Below are 22,135 nucleotides of genomic sequence, written 5' to 3' on the forward strand. Positions count from 1 at the left end.
CCCCACTGGGAAACCTGGGGTGGCATAAGAAGTGCTTTACAGGTGCTATTTTTTAGCACTAAAACACCTGTACAGCGCCTTCAGTGTTAAAGGACCCTAAAGAGAGTTCTGGAAATAAGGTGGAGTTCAAAGTGAATTTCTACACCTAAGTGGAGCCCCCCTTTCAGAAGATTTGAGGATATTATTAAACCCAGAGACTGGTGGACTTAGGCCACAATAGACAGATTGAAATTCTGCCGATTCAGCAGACATTTCAATCTATCTCTGTGCAGACTGGTTATACAGAATTTGACTCCATCAACTGACAGTACAACCAGCGTGTCTTTATGTTTTTTAACGATCAGTGCTGGCTGCTATAGATCAGTGCTGGCAGCTATCTGCCCTGTACAGTGAAAACCGAGATTAATGCGTGAAGAGAACACTTCTCCAAAGTGCCAGGCGTCATCGAAAGTGAGCATTTGCTCAAGTCAGTTACGACAATGAACTGCAGTTAGGTCAAAACCCAGATGAGGTCAACGAGCAGGCAGATGAGCATCCTTGAGTTTCTGACAGTTTTTGTTGAAATTCTTTGGTTATGCAAACCGATTGTTGCAACAGCTGACCAGGTGGCTAGTCTCATACGATAGTGGAGGTGAGGATGCTGGTTGTTGCGAAGGTCATACATATATATATATATACACACATTTTGTAGATATATTTATTTTGCAGATTTTGTATATTTGCACACTTACAAAGAAATGAAGGGTCTATAATTTTTTTATCATAGGTGTATTTTAAATGATAGAGACAGAATATCAACCAAAACAAAAAAAACAAAAAAACATGATACAAATGTTATAAATTGAGTTGCAGTTCAGTGAGTAAAATAAGTATTTGATCCCCAAGTAAAACATGACTTAGTACTTAGAGGAGAAACCCTTGTTGGCCAGCACAGAGGTAAGAAGTTTCTTGTAGTTGGTTACCAGGTTTGCACACGTCTCAGAAGGGATTTTGGTCCACTCTTCTTTACAGATCGTCACTTAATCCTTAAGGTTTCTTGGCTTTTGCTTGGCATCTCAAAGTTTCAGCTCCCTCCATACTTTTTCTATCGGACTAGCTAGGCCACTCCATGACCTTAATGTTCTTCTTCTTGAGCCACTCCTTTGTTGCCATGGTGGTATGTTTTGGGTCATTGTTATGCTAGAATACCCATCCATGACCCATCTTTAGTGATCTGGGTGAGGGAAGAATGTTCTCATGCAAGATTTTACAGTATGTGTCCTCGTCCATTGGCAACTAAATGTGGCAAAGTTGACCTGTGCCTTTAGCAGAGAAACAGCACAAAAGCATAATGTTTCCACCTCTGTGCTTGACTGTAGGGATGTGCTTTTAGGGTCATAGACAGCATTTTTTTCCTCAAAACATGGCAAGTGGAGTTAATGCCAAATAGCTCAATTTTTTTCTCATCTGACTACAGCCCTTTCTCCAAATCCTTCTCTGAATCATTTAGATGTTCACTGGCAATCTTCAGATGAGCCTGTGTATGTGACTTCTTGAGGAGTGCTGCAGGTGCTGCAAGATTTCAATCCATGGCAGCGTATTGTGTTACCAATGGTTTGTTTGGTGACTGTGGTTCCAACTGCCTTGAGATCATTCACAAGCTCCTCATGCGTATTTCGTTGCTGATCAACCAATTTTCTCATGATCATCCTGACCTCATAAGGCAAAATCTTGCAAGGAGCTCCAGACCGAGAGCGATTGATGGTTATTTTGGTATTTCTTCCATGTGCGAATAATTGCCCCAACAGTTGTTTCTTTCTCACCAAGCTTCTCGCTGATGGCCTTGTAGCCCATTCCAGCCTTGCACAGATCTTTGGTCTTTCCCATGATGGTGAGGTTTGAATGGAAGAAAGATTCTGTGGACAGGTTTCTTTTAATCACATAACACGTTTTTGCTAGGAGCACCTTCTCAAATTGACAGGACTAATCTGTGTACAACATGAGCACATACTGTAGCCAGTCTGTGGGAGCCAGAATTATTGTTGGTTAATTATTTTTGTCACTGTGTATATATACACAAACCTGCACTAAGGGAACAGCATCTCTTGGAGATAGTAAAGAATGGGCTGAGTTGAAAAAGGAAAAAGAAAGAACTTTGAATACAAACATAACAGAATAACTGGAATAAAAAAAAAAAAGACACAAAAGGGTGATTCACGCATTCCTTTTGTGTCACAATTTCACAAATTCTCCGACAGAATATATAATGTTATAAAAAAACGTATAATTGTTACAATGTAATTTTCCTTAAATTGAAGAATTCCAACATTCACCCTTGAAGTCTTAAGGAAAAGCAGGTCCATACAGCACAGTATAGTCAAAGCTGATGTAGGTCCCTTTCACATTGATGCAGTGAGATTTGACTGGACAACATGGGAAGTGCAGTGTACCTGCAGGTTTGGTGCAGGTTAGCTGCACTTTCCCATTAACTTCTATTATCTCCCATGATTTTGGTGTGCTTACAGAAAGCACGCCAAAACCACGGAACATAATAGAATGCTATACTATACTATACTATAGGAAAATACAGCTAACCTGTATCAAACTGAAGGCAACACTGCACTACATTGTTAACATTGTTGGTCAAATCATATCACATCAGTGAGAAAAGGGGCCATCGTTTCTCCTAAAGCACAGTCTCTGACATTTCTGCATTCTAAATGAAGTGGATCTTTTCCACTTCTAATAAAATTCAGGCGGTGTATTAATATATATTTAAAATCTAGTGTATATATATATATATATATGTATATACACACATATATGCACATTCTGAATTCAGTGTAGCCCATATATAAAGTGGTATATATAAAGTGGATTCATGGTGTATAGTTTCTAATACACTTCAGGTGGTGTACACAGTATATAATACAGTGTAGTGTGGTGTTGAAAAAACAAAAAATACATCATGTCCAGAAACCACCAAGGAGAGGCAGACGCTCACAGGCCACTAAAAGAAGGCAAGCAGCCTCTGTGTCTATAGTCAACAGTGGTGGTTGTGGACATGGTGCATCCTCTGCAGGTGGCCATGGGGCACACTTGCCCATTTTTTCTGCTACTGGCTGTTTTATTGAGCCAAAACATGCAGAAGAGTTGGTGGAGTGGATAATGAAGCCGTCCTCATCCTCCTCATCCTCTGTCACCCAGGCTCAGAGTAGTTTGCCTTCCAATGCAGCTGTCAAAGCAGCCTATTCCACCGGCTCCTTGTCTACAGTCACTCCTTCTGTAGCCCCACCATCATGCATGGAGGAGTCCCCAGAATTATTCCACCATGGTGTCGGTTACATGTTGCTGGAGTATGCGCAGTGATATGAAGGCTCCGAAGTTGGTTCACAGGTTGAGGAAGGGAGTAATGTGAGCCTAGAGTGAGGGGGTGCCACAGAAGGACAAGAAACTGGCAGTCATGATCCCCCAGATGCAGCATACTGCCAAGTTTGCTCTAGTGATGAGGAGGGATGGGATGATGAGGTCACTGACTGTACTTGGGTGCCTGAGAGAAGAGAGGAGGAAAGTGAGGAGGAGGCAGAATGCCAATGAGGCAGGAGGTCCTCTAGAGGGAAGCTTAAGGGCAGCCACCCTATTGCATCACACTGTAGAGCTCTGCAGGTGCAGGGCACCGCTGACTCCCTGCTGACTTATAAAAGTTCCTTGGTGTGTGCCTTTTTAAACATGTGTGCAGCATATTGCACCATTGCGGTTTGCAACCTATGTCTGAAGCGGTTCAAGCATGGCCAGCACAGCAGCCACTTGGGCACCACATGCTTGACCAGACATATGACGACCTGCCATGCAGTCCATTGGCAACAGCACTTGAAAGACTCACATCATAGAAAAAGGCGGACTTCTCCTTGCTCTTCATCTGGGAGCTCCAACTCTACTATACCTCCAGTCCTCTCAAAAACCTGCACTGAGAGGAATGAAGGTATAGCAATAGGTGTCCTAAGTACCTGCAGCTAATCTGCTAGCAGTTCACCACCAATTGATTTTGTAGGCAAATTTCCCTACCCTAGTTGCTAAAACGTAAAAAGAAATTTAGTCCCAGCCATCCACATGCCCAGAGTCTAAATGCTAGCTTGGCCAAATTGCTAGCACTGCAACTGCCTTTTCAGCTGGTAGACTCTGCCCCCTTTCGTGAATTTGTGGAATGTGCTGTACCACAGTGGCAGGTTCCAAGATGCAATTTCTTTTCAAGAAAGGCCATTCTGGCTCTCTACCTGCACATGGAAGGCAATGTTTTGGCCTCGTTGAACAGCCGCTGACTCAGGTTCCAGCAATGCATGGACAGCGATGTTACCTGTCCTTCACATTGCATTGGGTAACTCTGCTGGCAGCTGAGAAGGATGCAGTACAGGGTTCAGAGTTGTTGGAGCTTGTTCCGCCAACATGCCTCCAAAATGCTAGTGGCGATTCTGCCACAGCTCTCTCCTCCACCCCTCCTCTTCTTTTTCCCCTATGGCCTCTTCTGCAAATTTATCCTATGAACCAGCAGTGTTCCATAAGTGTTCAAGGGGCTACACAAGCAGTCAGGCTAAAAGATGCCATGCATTGTTTGAGTTGGTCTGTCTATGGGACAGGATCCACACTGGGTCAGAGATTCTATCAGCTTTGCAGGGGCAGGCTCAGAGGTGGTTTACGCCATGCCACCTTCAGTCAGGAATGGTTGTATGCAATAATGGCACCGATCTTCTCGCTGCCCTGTGACAGGGAAACTTGACCCATGTTCCATGTTTGGCACTAATCCTGCAATTATTGGTGCAGCATTTCTTGACCAGGTACCCAGTCTTACAAGCTCTCCTGAGGCAGGCCAGAAAAGTGTGTGGTCATTTCCACCAGTCATACAATGCCAGTGCTTGGCTGGCTGACATTCAAAGGGAAGGCAACCTGGCCACCAACCACTTCATTTGTGATGTGCCCACCAGGTGGAACTCAACTTTGGCAATTCCGCAGTGTCTGCACACACAGCAGACATCCATCAATGATTACCTGTGTGAGTATGGCACTAGGACAGGGTCTGGGGAGCTTGGATTCTTTTTGCCATGCTTGTGGCTACTGATCAAGGATGCATGCACTGTCCTGTCACCATTTTAGGAGGCTACAAGGATGGTGAGCAGCGACAATGCATGCACCAGTGACCCTGTCCCTCTAGTCTTCCTGCTGGAGCACACGCATCGTGGAATCATGGGCAGGGCACTTGAGGCAGAAGAGCAGGAAGAAGAGGAGGACTTCCTTTCCTCTCAAGGCCCCCTTTATCTAGATAGCATTCTTGTGGGCCCGCCAAACACACAGGAATGTAGAGGATAACACTCAGCAGCAGTCTTCAAGGGATGGTTTTTAGTCCCCAGAAATCCAAAGAGTTGTACGTGGATGAGAGGCAATAGTTACAGATAATGTGATCCTTAATGACCCCGAGGACTCAGAATCGAATGCCTCTGCAAACTTACGCTGCATGGCCTCCCTGATTTTGCAAAGCCTGTTGAAGGACCCTAGGATTTGTGGAATCAAGGAGAGGGATCATTACTGGCTGGCAACCCTTCTTGATCCTTGTTACAAGGGTAAAATTGCAGAACTCATCCTGCCTTTGCAGAGGGAGCAGAGGATGAAACATATTCAGGAGGCCTTGAAGAAAGGTTTGTGTAATGCATTTTCAGACCCTGGGAGGTTACTATTTCCTGGTGCTGGACAATATGTTGCTGAGGCTTCATTCAGAGGAAGAGCGGTGGAGAAGGTGGCAGGCTGACCGATGCCTTTAAACAATTTTTAAGTCCTCAGTGCCAAGGTATGATTGGTTTAAGAAACCATCGCCAGCTTCTGCATTGTATAGTGCTGGAATATCTAGGGGCATCGCTGCTGAAGACGTCTCTGACGAAACGCGTACAGCGTCACCGCGCACACTACGTCACTTCCGGCTTGTCTGACCCGTTAAAGCGCAGCTGGAACGCACGCCGCTCGCTCGCAGGGTTTGTGTCTTTCACAAAGTCGGATACTTTGCCCAAATCAGCGCTAAGGCGCGCTGGACATTATTTCATATACTTTTTACTTTATTTTTATTTTTTCATTTTTATTTTTACCTGCACCTGTGCTTTGTATAAGCAAGCCTTAGGGGGTACAATATATCTAGAGAGCAGGGGCTAGTCCCCACCTATGCACATCTATACTGGGGCATCAGTGAGGTGTTAACATTGGCCTCTCTCTTTTAACATTTGCCTAACAGGGACATATTACCAGCTTTGTCCTGTAGGCATATGTGTCCCGTCCCCCATTAGCTGAAGTGTGTGGTATTGCTTTTCAAATTGGTTCTATTTTTATGTTTTATTTTTGATTGATTTGTGATACATTTTTCTATATGCATTTTTTGTAATAAAATAATCCTTTTAAAATAAGTGGTCTTTAGAACCCCTTATTTTTATTTCTTACTATTTTTTACTTTTTTGTGACCTTTTGAGTACCACTTAATAAATCCCCAAAAGACTCAAGGAAAAAATGTGGTAAAAGTTTTTCCTAAAAAAGCTTGTTTCCTGGGTATCCGACATACTATACCATGAGAGCTGGTTTTTCTCCCTTTTGAGGAACTATCGCACCTGGCATAGACCGTTTTCCTGCACGACGAACCAAACCCTGTGGCAGAGTGTGGAGGATATAGCTGGCCGGTGGAACCCTCAACAGTGCACAGCGGAGCAGAACCTATATGCTTGTAACCCCCTAGGGGGTGCGTGGATCTGGTGAGTGGGGACCCAAAAGGGGGAACGAGCACAGAAGTCACCAAAAAATATATATGATCACGAAAGTCACCTTCTTTGTTTCTCCTGAGCTGGAATTTTGCACACTGTTGGACATTTACCAGAAGAATAATTGTGGACTACCTTGATGTTTTATTTAGTTCTATCTTAATATTTTTATATTTTTTCATTTTTATTTTTTCATTTTTCCTTTTTCTTACGTGGATGGGATGTATATATATCTCTGAGTATATTTTTCATAACCTATATATGGTTCACATATAAGTTGCACACACACATTTCTTTACAAGTCAAAAAAAGGGGGTTAAAAAATCCCCTTTTTTCCATATATATTTTTTCATATATATTTCTTTGCTAATGCCTATATAAGAATCACTTATCTGTGGGTTGATGATTCATGCACTTATTGGTTTAATTTACACCAGTTGGCATTCGCAGTGATATGTTCACATAGGGTCTGCACTGCACTACTATTTATTGAGAGCTATAAGGGGAATAAGTATAAGTATTATTAACATGGATAATTTATGCTGCCTATTGGAATCTTGTAATGTGTAGCATTTTTTCTATATTGTAGCGGAACTAATCACAATTATTCACAAGGCACCCCACAATGGGCCCTATTTTTCTATTTTTGTTTTTGTATAACTCTTGACCTAAGGATCCTTTTATATATATCTTTATACCTATCTGTGGAGGCTATTGCATATATGTGGCAGGTGCACACTATTGGTGTCACCAGCACATATATATATAGACAATAGGGAAAGTTTTGCACTAATATTACAGATTTAGCTTTGTGAATTGGTAAGGGTCACTAATTTAAGTTTTAACAGCACAAATACTATTTGAGGTAACGCCAATAGCCCTTATTAACAACTTATATAAAGAGCAGACTTCTAGACCTTTGCAACAGAGCCAAAACTTGCCCAATATGCAATAAAGCTACTGGCCTGTCGCGTATCCAGCATGCTTTCTAAATGCACATTTAGTGCTGCTAGAGGGTTTTTAACGGATCATAGAGTGCGCCTGCCCACAGACTCCGTTGATAGTCTAACATTTATAAAAAATCAATCAGTCCTCCATCAGCAGCTATCAAGCTCCCGATGCTGATGTAACTTATTGAATTTTCTATGGATCTGAGATCCCTTGAAGACTGACTGCAAGAATGTGTTTCCAGCATGATCCCAACGTGCTGGATCTCTGTACTGTACATCTTGCGCTGGCTTCAATGGAAAATGCCACATTTTCCTATTGCAGCGAGCGTGAAAAAGAAGCAACAATTTTGCCTCTCTAATAACAAAACTGCCATGGGTTGGCAATGGGCAAACCTGACCCTTATGTCTGGTACAGATTTTAAGGGGAACCCCCTACACCGAAAAAACGGCGTGGGGGTCCCCCTAAAATTCAATACCAGACCCCTATCCGAGTATGCAGCCCGGCTGGTCAGGAAAGGGGGTGGGGATGAGCACTCCCCCCCTCCTGAAACATACCAGGCTGCATGCCCTCAACATGGGGGGTGGGTTCTTTGGGGAAGGGGTGCCCTGTGGCCCTCCACCCCAAAGCACCTTGTCCCCATGTTGATCTGCCACACATGGTGTATTGTCACCTGCCACACATTGCAGATTGTCACTTGCCACGTCACCTGCCACACATTGTGGATTGTCACCTTACACATGTTGCAGATTGTCACTTGCCACGTCACCTGCCACACATTGTGGATTGTAACCTGACACATGTTGTAGATTGTCACCTGACATGTTGTCTGTCACCACATGCAGATTGTCACTTACCACATTACCTGTCACACATTGCAGATTGTCACTTGCTACATCACCTGCTACATGTTGCGAATTGTCACTTGCCACGTTGCCTGTCACCAGATGCGGATTGTCACTTGCCACATGTTGTGGATTGTCACTTGCCACATCACCTGCCACACATTGCGGACTGCCACTTGCCACGTCACCTGCCGCATGATGCAGATTGTCACCTGCCACAAGTTGCAGATCGTTACTTACCACGTCACCTGACACACGTTACTGATTGTCCCCTGACACACGTTGCAGATTGTCACTTGCCTGCTACAATTGTCACTTGCTGTGTCACTTTCCTGCTAAGGTGGTCTCTTGCTGTGTCCCAGAGTCAGGCAGCAGATTACAAGTCAGGCAGCATAGAGATGATGTAATCTCTCTGCTGCCCACGGCTGCCTGCACAGTGAGGGCAGAACTGCAGGGATGCAGGGCGGGCATGGGGCGGTGAGAGATGATGTCATACCTCTGCTCCCCTGCCTGCTGGCTCCCTGATTAGCCAGCAGCCTGCTCACACACCGAGATGCCCAGCCGCTCTCTCTCCCACCCGTTAACTGGCTGAGCTGCCTGCTCTCTCTCCCGTGGAGCCGCCTGCCCGCTCTCTCACCAATGGAGCCGCCCGGCCACTCTCTCACCCGCGGAGCTGCTCCCATTCTCTCACCCACGGAGCTGCTTTCCCACTTATCTGCATTTTCATAGGGGGCAATTGCCCCATTGCCCAAACCAGATCCACCCCGGGTTGTGCCCCATAAACTTTAATAATGTTCTGCTGCAAACCAAACCAGGGGGTGTTCGGCTCATCAATAGTGAACAGGACTTCAAACCGCACATACGTGAACCCAAACTTAAGCTCCTTAACTGCATGCACTCAGCATCATTGAATTGGAGTTAAGAGCTCCGTGCATTCTATACTATATGTATGCGATCCTGGTGATTATCACAAATACATTACTGTCAGGTCACCTTGAGGCGAGTCGACAGGTGCACACCGAAGGATCAGGAATGCACCGCAAGGTTGTGGACCCTACGGCTGACTGCTGCAGACGGGGGACAGATCCCACTGGGGATAGAGCGTAAGATTCCCAGGGGCACGGAGTCTGAGGCCGCGTACACACGGGCGGACTGTTCGCCCAACTTTGTCCGCTGAACAGTGTTTGGGCGGACAGTCCGCTCGTGTGTGGGCTTTCAGCGGACAGTTTCAGCGGACAGTTGGACGGACAAGGTTTTTCGGAATTTCCGAAAAACTGTCCGCTGAAACCTTGTTTCAGCGAACAGTCCGCCCGTGTGTAGGCTTGTTCGACAAACTAAGTTCCGCGCATACTCAGAAAGAATTTACAGGGCGGAAGCGCTCGGTCTTGTAAAACTAGTGTTCGTATTGAAGCTAGCATATTCGTCATGCTGCTAATTTTGTGTTTTTTTTAATATAGCCCGTTCTTTTCTTCTTCGTAATGCAAGAAAAGTGAAGTAGCTTTGCTGCTTATATTCACACAGAGTTATACTACATGTTTTTATTCATCCTCATCCTATGATTAATCTTCCAATTATATCAAAAATATATTCCCAATTTATATTAAAAAAAAAAAAAAATTATATACCGTATTTTCCGGCGTATAAGACGACCTTTTACACTTAAAAAAACTGAGCAAAAAGGAGGGGTCGTCTTATACGCCGGGTCAGCTGCTGGGATGCCTTCTAGATGTCCGGTAATACTGTATGTAGCTTCGGCTACATACAGTATATACCACTGAACCAATCCCAGTGAGCGATGTATTCAAATGAATACAGAGCCTGCTCGGATTGGAGCAGCAATCTCTGCCAATCCGAGCAGGCTACACACAGTAGCCTGCTCCGATTGGCTTTGAGAGTGAGGCGCGGGCTGATGATGTAACAGCCTCCGCCAATCCCAGCAGGCTTTGTATTCATTATTAGAATACATTGCTCGCCGTGATTGGCTCCAGCACCAGAAGGAAGAAGGAAATGGCTCCAGCAAGAACGAAGAAGAAGAGGGATATGAAGCGTCGGAAGCCTCGGAATCGGGGGTCGTCTTAAACGGTGAGTACGGGCAAAACATTTTAACTGTGCAGGTTTTTAGGGGGTCGTCTTATATGCCGGGTCGTCTTATACGCCGGCAAATACGGTATATATATATATATATATATATAATATATATAATATATATATATATATATATATATATATATATATATATATATATATATATATATATATATATTTATATTTATATATATATTTATATTTATTTCAGAAAAAAAAATCTATTACTATATATTTTTGGAACTACTATTGTTTTTTTTTTTTTTTTTTTTTTTGGTTTTTTTTTGGGTGGGGGGTTTGAAACAAGATGGACTTTCATTTTTTTGGGCCAAGCAGGGCTATGCAAGTAGAGATAGAGAGATAGATAGATAGATAGATAGATAGATAGATAGATAGATAGATAGATAGATAGATAGATAGATAGATAGATAGATAGATAGATAGATAGATAGATAGATAGATAGATAGATAGATAGATAGATATAGAGAGAGAGAGATAGATAGATAGATAGATAGATAGATAGATAGATAGATAGATAGATAGATAGATAGATAGATAGATAGATAGATAGATAGATAGATAGATAGATATAGAGAGAGATAGATAGATAGATAGATAGATAGATAGATAGATAGATAGATATATATAGAGAGAGAGAGAGATAGAGAGAGATAGAGAGATAGATAGATAGATAGATAGATAGATAGATAGATAGATAGATAGATAGATAGATAGATAGATAGATAGATAGATAGATAGATACCCAAACCATCATTTTAGCCTACACATGATTGCATGTTCAAAATCAGCAGAGCTTCCCCTCATTTCAAATGTTAAGCCTCAAATTTACAGCGACTGCACTTCCAAGTGCACTTGCAGTGCTTTAAAAATTGCACTTGAAGTTAGCATATTTACATGAACATGTGTTTTGTAAATAACCCCCAGAGTCTTTTGACATGTATCTGCCTACTCACAAATAAACTTTGTTTTTTTTAACCCAAAATTATACAAAAATATTGATAAAAAAAAATAAAAAAAAAGAAAACATACAATTTTTTTTTTAAATCAAAATTTTTTATTTTTCCTCATAACCAAAATAAATCAAAAGGGAGGCAACACTGGAGACAATTTTGACGTTTGTGAAGCCTTTTGTCCCCCAGGCACACATCAAGTGAGTGGACACCAAAATTCCGAACCTGCGTAGCATGTACATAGGGAGCACAACCAGGTCCTAGAATCCCAAAGACCAGGAACAGCAGCAGATGAGATCTATGTCCCCAGACTGTGGTACTACAACAGCCTGCGTCTTCTTTCAGAGCAGACTGAAGCCAGGCAGTCACTTGCGACTCTTCCGTCTAGCCTTCCCTCCACGCTTCGCTGGAGGCTGTGCCTCTGGTGGTGGAGTTGTGGTAGGAGGAGGAGGAGGAGGAGGATGAGGAGCAGTAGGGTCTGTTTTGTAGAGCTTCGTGGTGGGTGTGAGCTCACCCTTCAGACCCAGTTGTATGGCATCAAAGAAGATTGCCTCACACATGTCTCTTTGGGGTTTGTCCATTTCTTGGAGCTTGCTAGCCAGATAAGTGGCATAGGCCTCCTTCGGATTGGGGGGTTTGGTCAAAATCTGGGTGGCTTGCCGTATCAGCACCAAGGACTCCTCCTCTGTACGGCCCATCCTCCTGGGCCTTTTGCTGACTAGGCGGAGGGGAGGGACCTGGCTCTCAGTCCTACTCCTGCTGGGCCCAGCTAGCTCCTGCGTGTGGCTGGTCCCAGCCTCCTCCTCCATACCACTGGTCCCGGCCTCCTCCTGGGTGAGCTCATCCTGTGTAAAAAAACAAAGCAATCAATAACTAAAATATGTCTATATTTAGAAATCATCAATCACTAACAATTTTACAGTTCTCACTTGCAAATACATTTGTCTTGAAATACAAAAGGCTATCATTTTGACACCATCATTTTTCCATCAGTTCATTAAGATTTGAGCCACATTTGTGGAAACTACTGTATCCTTCTATCTAATTTAATTTGTGATGAAATCCTAGATTTGGAAGCAATTCAAACATTGAACTTGACATCATTAATATTTGAGCAATCCAAACGTTAGAAACTAAAATATACCTGGCTCCAGCTGGGCGCATCAACCTCGTCCAGCAAGGAAGGGTCTGGATCTTCCAGGGATGGCTCACCTGAGGCGGAGGGAAGGGTGGAGGGACGGGTAGACGGAAGAGTCGAAAGTGACTGCCTGGCTTCTGACGTGTCATCCAGAAAACGCAGCCTGTCATAATACCACAGCCTAGGTACATAGACCTGACCTGCTGCTGATCCTGATGTTTGGGACTCTAGGATCTTTCTTTGCTCCCGCCTATACGCGCTACGCAGGTTCTGAATTTTGGCGTTCACAAAGGTAGTGTCTGCCTGGGGGACTCGGGTTCTCACAAACGCCAAAACTGTCTCCAGTGTCTTCTTCCGGGCAGCACGGATTGGGTATTGGGGGTGTTTTGTATCCCACAGATTGCTGTGGGACTCCACTAGATCTATAAAGGTGGAGAGGAAGGCCTCCTCTTTAAAGGGGTCTGCATTATACTTTTTCATTTTCTGAAAAGAAAAAAAAAAAAAAAAAAAAGTCAGACCAAATGCACACTATATTGTGACAATGTAGGCGAGACACACACTACTACACACGCTACCCCCCCCCCCCCCCCCCCACACACACACACACACACACACACACACACACACACACACTACCCCTCCCACACACACACAAACACTCCCACACACACACACACACACACTACTGCCCCCCCCCACACAAACACTCCCACACACACACACACACACACACACACACAGACACACACACACTACCCCTCACACACACACACACACACACACACACACACACTCTACACACACTACTGCCCCCCCCCCCACACACAACCACTCCCCCCCCCCACACACAAACACACACACACACACACACACACACACACACACACACACACACACACACACACACTAGCCCCACCCCCTATACACCCACCCCCACACTACCACACAAAACACCAAGCCCACTCAACCACCAACCCACATAGAAATCAATTAAACATCAATAAGAATAAAATTCAATATGGATATCCCTAACGCAGGCTTTAAATTAACCGAAAATAAAATGATAACTATCTTACCGTCGCGTGTAGCACTCGCTGCTCCCGTTCGGACAAGCGTACGGCCTCGTGGTACCGCTTTATACACGGCGCGTGCGCTCAGGCTCCGCCTGCGTCGCCCGCCCCTGACGTTCCTTGCGACCGTGTTTCCCCGCCCCTTTTACCCTCCTTCCGCTGTGGGTGTATGAGAGTGGAAAATGGCGGATGCAAGCTCAATTAGCAGCGTGAGCAGCGCGGAGGAAAGCCGTGGGCCCCAAGCAAGGAGGAGATATAAGGCCACCAATATGGCGTTCGAAGAGATGGTGGAGATGGTAGCTATCCTTCAAAGGGAGGATTATGATGGGGAACATGGCCCTTACCCAAAACCAAATGTAAGGAAAAGCGCCATCTTGGACGAGGTGGTCACAGCCTTGGAGTCAAAATTCGGGGTACGGAGAGGAAAGGACCAGCTGCGGAAAAGATGGTCGGACATCAAGTCCAGGGAGCCGGACCAATATGACCGCATCAAAAAGGTCCTGAAAAAAAGTGAGTAAACTCCGCGTTTCTCGTGACTGTCGGACATAATCGTTTGATTTGATCGTAATCATTCGTGTAGATAGTGTATGTAAATCTGGCGGATTTGATCGTAGGCGTTCGTGTAGATAGTGTATGTAAATCTGGCGGATTTGATCGTAGGCGTTCGTGTAGATAGTGTATGTAAATCTGGCGGATTTGATCGTAGGCGTTCGTGTAGATAGTGTATGTAAAACTTGCGGATTTGAGCGTAATCGTTCGTGTAGATAGTGACTGTAGATCTGGCGGATTTTATATTAATCGTTCGTGTAGGTAGTTTATGAAAATATGGCGCATATGGTTGTTCGTATATGTGGGCGTAAATAGCATGAATTTGTGTATGGTGTAAATTTATCTGGTGTTGGATTAGATTTTAATTTTTTTTTTTTTTTTTTTTTCATGATAAACTGAATTGTCACGCTCAGTTTATAGGATATAAATTTTTAATAAAGTTTCATAAATTTATTCAGTGCAATGTAGACTCAATTAAAAAAATTAGATGGATAGATAGATAAAATGCTGGTTCAACATCTGGACTAGGAAACATTTATAAGTGTAGTTTGGGCCTTCATAGAACATTTTTGACATAATCACACACAGGTACTCCAGGCGTTGATTCGAGTGTGTCCGTCTGTGAAACTTGGACAAAAGATATACAGTATCACAGTTTGGTTAAAGGCTAGGTTCACATTGCTGCAATGTACGAGATCAAATGTGATTTGCACCGCACTGCAGTGCAAATCACATGTGATCTCTGTGTGATGCGATTTCAGCCATGCATGTAGTATGGCTGAATTTACATTGCATCCGGACCAAACTTGTACATGGCCCTTTTTTTAGTCCACAGCCAAATCGGATCACATGGGTGTTCACACCATGTGGTCCGATTCCTGTCCGAGTTTAAAGATTGCACTGTGAAATGATAACTAATTTGGAGGTGTCAATAGAACTTTACACTGATACTCCCAGCAGGTCACATAGGGCAGTGCGAACTCCGCATGTGATGCGTGAAACCACAGTAGATTTGCAGCGTTCACACATCGCAGCAGTCTGAACACAGCCTAACTAAAAAAAAGTCATTTTAAGGATGTATTAAACTAGGATCTTGTAATAACCAGCTAATAATTTTACACCACTTCAAACCAATGTTTCATATTCAAATTTCTGAACTCAAATATCACTATGCTTAAAAGTATTTTTTTTTTTTTTTCATTCTCATAGGAAAACAAAGACTCAGACAAGAGGCGGAGCAGCCCAGGACCCCCCGACCTCGCCAGCCTGATTGGGCAATTAGCCCCAGCCCCAGCCCCAACCCCAGCCCTGCGTCGGTATTGGAGCTGCCCAGTCCTGTATCTGCGAGGGAGCTACGGAGCTCGGTATCCTCCGCTGGACCAAGCTCCGTAGCTCCACTGGATGAGCCCAGCCCAGGGCTAGATGTGGAGGAGGAAGAGCAGGTGGAGTTACACACCCCACAAAGTGAAAGTGAGTGTCTGACAACCCAGCTTAAGGTAAACAATTAATGGCTGTATATTTTAACCAATTTTTTATCTACACATGTTTTTAGGTGATGATCTGGTGGTGGTAGGAGAAGCTGCGGAGCCCTTTTCAGCGGAAAGTGCCCAGAGGCTGATAGGGCAGATCATGGTCTGGAATGCCAGGATCGACTTAATGGAGACCAACATCCAGGCCATGCAACAAGAAATCCTGGCCACGCAACAACGAATCCTGGGCATTCAACAGCAGCTGGTCCCTATGAGGCAGGAAATGAAGGACATGATCGATGTTTTAGGGAGAATATAAGCCCCTTTTCCCCTAAACCACAATCGATCATGTCCTTCATTTCCTTGCCCAAAAGTTTTTAAGGTTTTTACAAGCTTTTTAGAGGCCAAATTTTGAAGATGCACACGGTGTGTCAACATGTGCTATGTGCCATCAGAGGATCGCAATGGACGCATTTGGTGTTTGCAAACCCTTCCTCCTTCTAGTATGAGAGAGGAAGGGATTGCACACACCAAACACGTCCATTGATCACTCATGATGGTACATAGCACATGTTGACATTACCAATTTTTGGTGTGCATCTTCAAAATTTGGCTTTACCCCTTTTATGTAAATAGTTAAAAATCTGATTTTATTATTTTAAATTTTTGTGATAATTGTATTTTTGATATATTTATATGTTTCTATGTTTACCAAAAAAAAAAAATAATAATAATTTTTAAAAACAAAAAAATATATAAAAAAAAAAAAAAATTGAAAAACCAATTTCCCAAAAAATAAAAAAAATAAAAAAAATTAAAAAAAAACACAAAAAAAAGATCGAAATAGGAGGCACTGGTTTGAATGTGCACTATTAAAAAATCAAAAAAAAAAAAAAAAATGTGTGTGTCTACTTCTTTCAATACTCAATACCAGTTTGTAAAGTCATTTTGTGTTTTCTGTCACAAAGGGCCTTATTTCCTATTGTCAAAAACCACTTTGCTATACAAATGCACTAGGACAGGAATATGCAATTAGTGGAAATCCAGCTGTTGCAGAACTACAAGTCCCATGAAGCATAGCAAGACTGACAGCCACAAGCATGAGACCCAGAGGCATGATTGACTTGTAGTTTTGCACCAGCCGGAGGTTGGCCAATTGCATATCCCTGAATTAGGTCAATGTAGGATACAAGCAACGTGAAAAGCAAACAAGAACCAAACTTAAAAATTTGAACAGACAAGACATATTTCAAGAAAAATATTTTTTTTATTGGTCAGCTGGCATTGGAATAGCCCCCCTACCATTAAAATAGCTGACATAGCGGTCACGCACCTCACGTGCTGTTTGGGGGGCTAAGCCAGGAAGGGCATGATCCAGCCCTGTCAGTTCTGGAAGCCTGAGTCCGGCCTCAGGCCCAATAGGCTGCAGGTACTGGTTACCAGAAAATTTCCTTAAAAAATTGTGCAGAATGCAGCAGCACAGAACAACATAGTTGAGTTTATATTCTGCCAGGTTGATGGCTGTCAGCAACAGACGGAACCGCCTGGCCATAATGCCAAAGGCACTCTCCACAACCCTTCTTGCTCTGGCCAGCCAGTAATTAAAAATCCTCCTCTCCGGGGTGAGGGTCCTTTGGGGGAAGGGTCTCATGAGATGTTCACTCAGACCAAACGCTTCGTCAGCCAGAAAAACAAACGGGAGCCCCTCCACATTTTCGGCATCTGGTGGCAAGTCCAGGCCACCAGTGGTAAGACGGTGGCAGAACTCGGTCTGCCTAAAGACTCCTCCGTCAGACATCCGGCCGTTCTTCCCCACATCCACATAAAGGAAGTCACATTGTGCCGACACCACCGCCATTAGCACCACACTATGGAACCCCTTATAATTCCAATAGTAGGACCCCGAATGGGGTGGGGGCACAATCCTCACATGTTTCCCGTCGATGGCCCCTCCGCAGTTGGGGAAGTCCCAACGGGCAGCGAACTGGGAAGCCACAGTCTGCCATTCCTGTGGCGTTGAAGGAAGCTGAAACAAAAAAAAAAAAATTAGTCATTAAATAAAAACAATTCATAACAAAGAAAATTCAAAAACATTTTGGAACAACAGTTAAACAGAAATCTTGCTAATTTGTTTTCTGCCAAGAAAAAAAAAAAAGTAGGGCGGACCAATTCACAGATTAATCAGCCCTCTGATGGACCAGGGGACATAAATTAGGTGGGTAAGTGGGGTGGGGGGGGGACTAATTACTAAGTATACAACACATGAACCTAATTTGAGTGGGGTGGGGACTAATTACTAAGTATACAACACATGAACATAATTTGAGTGGGGTGGGGACTAATTACTAAGTATACAACACATGAACATAATTTGAGTGGGGTGGGGACTAATTACTAAGTATACAACACATGAACATAATTTGAGTGGGGTGGGGACTAATTACTAAGTATACAACACATGAACATAATTTGAGTGGGGTGGGGACTAATTACTAAGTATACAACACATGAACATAATTTGAGTGGGGGGAATAATTAATGAGTTGACAATCCATATCTCTCTCTATATATCTCTCTCTATATATCTCTCTCTCTCTCTCTCCACACAGGATGTATACACAAAAAAGGTAAAAAGCTAAAAAAAAAAAAAAAAAAAACACATTTAAAGAAAAAAAAAAAGTGACACAAAACCAAAAAAAATATAAATAGGCGGACCAATTCACAGATTAATCAGCCCTCTGATGGACCAGGGGACATAAATTAGGTGGGTAAGTGGGGTGGGGGGGGGGGACTAATTACTAAGTATACAACACATGAAACAAATTTGAGTGGGGGGGATAATTAAATTAATGAGTTGACAATCCATATTTCTATCTCTCTCTCTATATCTATCTATCTATCTATCTATCTATCTATCTATCTATCTATCTATCTATCTATCTATATCTATCTATCTATCTCTCTCTATCTCTCTCTCTCTCTATATCTATCTATCTATCTATCTATCTATCTATCTATCTATCTATCTATCTATCTATCTATCTATCTATCTATCTATCTATCTATCTATCTATCTATCTATCTATCTATCTATCTATCTCTCTCTATATCTATCTATCTATCTATCTATCTATCTATCTATCTATCTATCTATCTATCTATCTATCTATCTATCTATCTATCTATCTATCTATCTATCTATCTATCTATCTATCTATCTCTCTCTCTCTCTATATATATCTATCTATCTCTCTCTCTCTATATCTATCTATATCTATCTATCTATCTATCTATCTATCTATCTATCTATCTATCTATCTATCTCTCTCTCTCTCTCCACACACAGGATGTATACACAAAAAAGGGTAAAATGCTAAAAAAAATGACACAAAAAAAAAAAAAAAACATTTAAAGAAAAAAAAATAAAAAAAAACATTTAAAGAAAAAAAAATGACACCAAAAAAAAAATATAAAAAAAAGTGCATGCATTCATATAAAGGGGACATTCACATCATATTCCTGTCATGGATATTAAAAGTCATGATGAAATTAATACAAACATACAATGCAATATTAAAATAACAAACTTACCTTAATATAGTCCTTCTGCAGGACCCGAATAATGGCAGAACAGGTCTCTGGAATAATGATCCCCAGAGCCTGGGGGGAGATGCCTGTCGAGAACTTGAGGTCCTGAAGGCTTCTCCCTGTCGCCAAGTAGCGCAACGTGGCGACGAGCCTCTGCTCCGGAGTGATGGCTTGCCGCATGCAGGTATCCTGCCTGCTGATATAAGGGGTCAGCAAAGCCAGCAGACGGTGAAAAACGGGGTCCGTCATCCTGAGATAATTCCTGAAATCATCAGGATTATTCTCACGGATCTCACGGAGTAAAGACATATGAGAGAATTGGTCACGCTGGCGCAACCAATTCTTTGTCCATGAACTCCTCCTCACCCTGTTCACAGACTGGGCTCGGGTCAAAGTATTAACCCCAACACCAAGCCCCCATATAGCACGAACTCGTTCCCGAGTACGTCCACACTCCATGGCTTTGAAACGGTCGGCTGGACAGACAAGCTCAACTGAACGCACTGAAGAACAGCCAGACCTATGAAGAACGACCTGAAACCCAGAAACGAGCGGACCAGAAGCGCCTAATAACAGGTACAACTGATCCACGCGTACCGAAAGACAGATACAAACCTCACAGGTAGACTGCGCCACAGTGAACGGACAAATTAAGCTGAAGTCTGAAAAGCGCGAATCGTCTCTAACCAAACTTCTACTAACGCAAAGTCAGCAGAAGGAGCCCAAAGGGTGCTTTGCTGTGTCTTGGACCTCCTATTTCTAGTCCCGTCGTACGTGACATACGTCATCGCGCACGGTTTCAGCAAACTGTTCGTTCGTCGTGTGTGGCCATGTCCGTCCATGCTAATTTTGAGCGGACTGTTTGCCGAAACTGTTGGACGGACAAAGTTGGGCGAACAGTCCGCGCGTGTGTACGCGGCCTAAGAGCCAACAGGTGTTCACCAGAGCCTCCAGTGGTGAGGATGGACTTGGCTGCAACTGGCTCCAGGTCGCGACCCCCAGGGTCCCCCAGCTCACACCCACAGTAGGCAACAGGAGGATAGGGATGAGGGACAAAGCCAAGGTCGGGGCCACAAGCAGACAAGAGAATAGTCGGGTACATGCCAAAAGGTCAGGATCACAGGCAAACAAGGATAGTCAAGACACGCCAAAGTCGGTAACGGAAAACAGTAGCAGAGCACACGGCAGGAAACAGGAAGCTAACACACAAAGAATACACAATGGTTGATCAGCACTGAGGCCTGCAGTGCACAGGTTTATATAGGGCTCCCTGATAGGGCCTGGGGTGGAGCCATGCTTAGAGGAGAGGTTATAAAAACCACCAGATGGAAGTAGCTGGCTTCTTAGTCTGAAGACATGAGGGAAGGTAAGCAAACACAGGAAGATCACTGCATAACCATGACAATTACAAATATACTGTATTAGACATAAATGTAAGATACATTTTTGATCCACAATATCCCATGTATTTTTACATGACTAGACAGGAACATTTCCTTTCAATTATTGTTCCTAGTAAAAGTCTTTTCCATCCTCATATAAAAGTATACTGAATGAGAACAGCTGCAGCTGAAAGATGCATACTCATTTTTCTGCAAAAAGTGATATTTAAAAAAAGGTCTCACTTTTCTTTTCATTATGTTTATTAATGTTGCTGTGTAGAAAATTACTATAAACAGAGTGTACAGATACATATGGAATATTGACAAATCAATGGCTAAAAATAGATAATATGCACATAAATGTGTCATCATTCCTGTACAATTGGTTTAAAAAGATAAAAAACTGAATTAAAACAGTATAAACAAAATAAAAGATCAATGGTATCCGCTAATGAGACATTTATGTATCATCTGAAATGTATAACTAGGAAGAGAGATGACATAAAGGAGAGGTAAGAAGGAGGGGGAGAGTGAGGGCATGCCATAGGAGGCATTAAACTAGTATGCAGGTTTCTTTTGTGGCGGCTAAATTCGGCCAGAAAAGTGACAGATGTTGGTATGTCACAAATTCTACATTTTGAGAAACTTATCATGGCTATTAGTAAGAATTCAATTCTTGGTAAATTGCTTTTTCCACGCTTTAGCAATCTTTTACTTGGAGGCCAGTAAGACAAAGTGGACCAAATTGAATTGATGTTTAGATATATTAGAGGGGCCAACATGGGACCTTAAAGAATGGAGCTTGAAATAATGTGTGTACAAGTTAAAATACCCTGGTCCTGAAATGTCCCAGCATTGGGCAGATCCATCATACACGTAGGACAGTCTGCCATTCCCTAAAACATAGTCCTGCATTTCCAGGGAATATTTGAGCTTGTCTGAATGGAACTAGGTGCCACCTGGTCATTACCTTATAAGCCAATTCAAGGATAGTAATGTTATTAGTGCAGGAGGTTATGGAAGACCAAGTGGCATGCCAGTCTGCAGCAGATCTGTGGGCTCTTAAATCTTCCTCCTATTTTTTTACATAGGTGTGGGCAGTAGGTGCAGATAGTTGATTGAGTTGGGAATACTGTATATTAAAGACATGAGAGCTGGGGGGGGGGGGGGGTATAATGACAAGTGTGCTCAAAGGAAATCTGAGATTTAGATAAAACTTTGTCTTGTATAAGGGAAGCAATCCAGTGTCTGATTTGCATATAATAAAAGGGTTCAGGAAGGGGGTGTCAGGGAAGGCATATCTGTGGTGCTTCTGGTATATCTCA

General features: G+C 43.1%; 1 protein-coding gene across 1 annotated transcript in view; it reads left to right on the forward strand.

Moving 5' to 3' along the window:
- Positions 1-16,332, forward strand: part of LOC143984167 (uncharacterized) — a 30,303-nt gene extending 13,971 nt beyond the window's left edge. Inside the window, exons 3-5 of the mRNA XM_077484470.1 lie at positions 2,298-2,446; positions 15,581-15,841; positions 15,924-16,332. Of these exons, the coding sequence (XP_077340596.1) occupies positions 2,298-2,446; positions 15,581-15,841; positions 15,924-16,159 (646 nt within the window). The 3' untranslated portion in view covers positions 16,160-16,332. The remainder of the gene's footprint in view (positions 1-2,297; positions 2,447-15,580; positions 15,842-15,923) is intronic.
- Positions 16,333-22,135: the final 5,803 nt, after the last annotated feature.

This window comes from Lithobates pipiens, unplaced genomic scaffold (genome assembly GCF_037356315.1).
Source record: "Lithobates pipiens isolate NorthernLeopardFrog02 unplaced genomic scaffold, aLitPip1_a1.2 Scaffold_16, whole genome shotgun sequence".
Classification (NCBI taxonomy): Eukaryota; Metazoa; Chordata; class Amphibia; order Anura; family Ranidae; genus Lithobates; species Lithobates pipiens.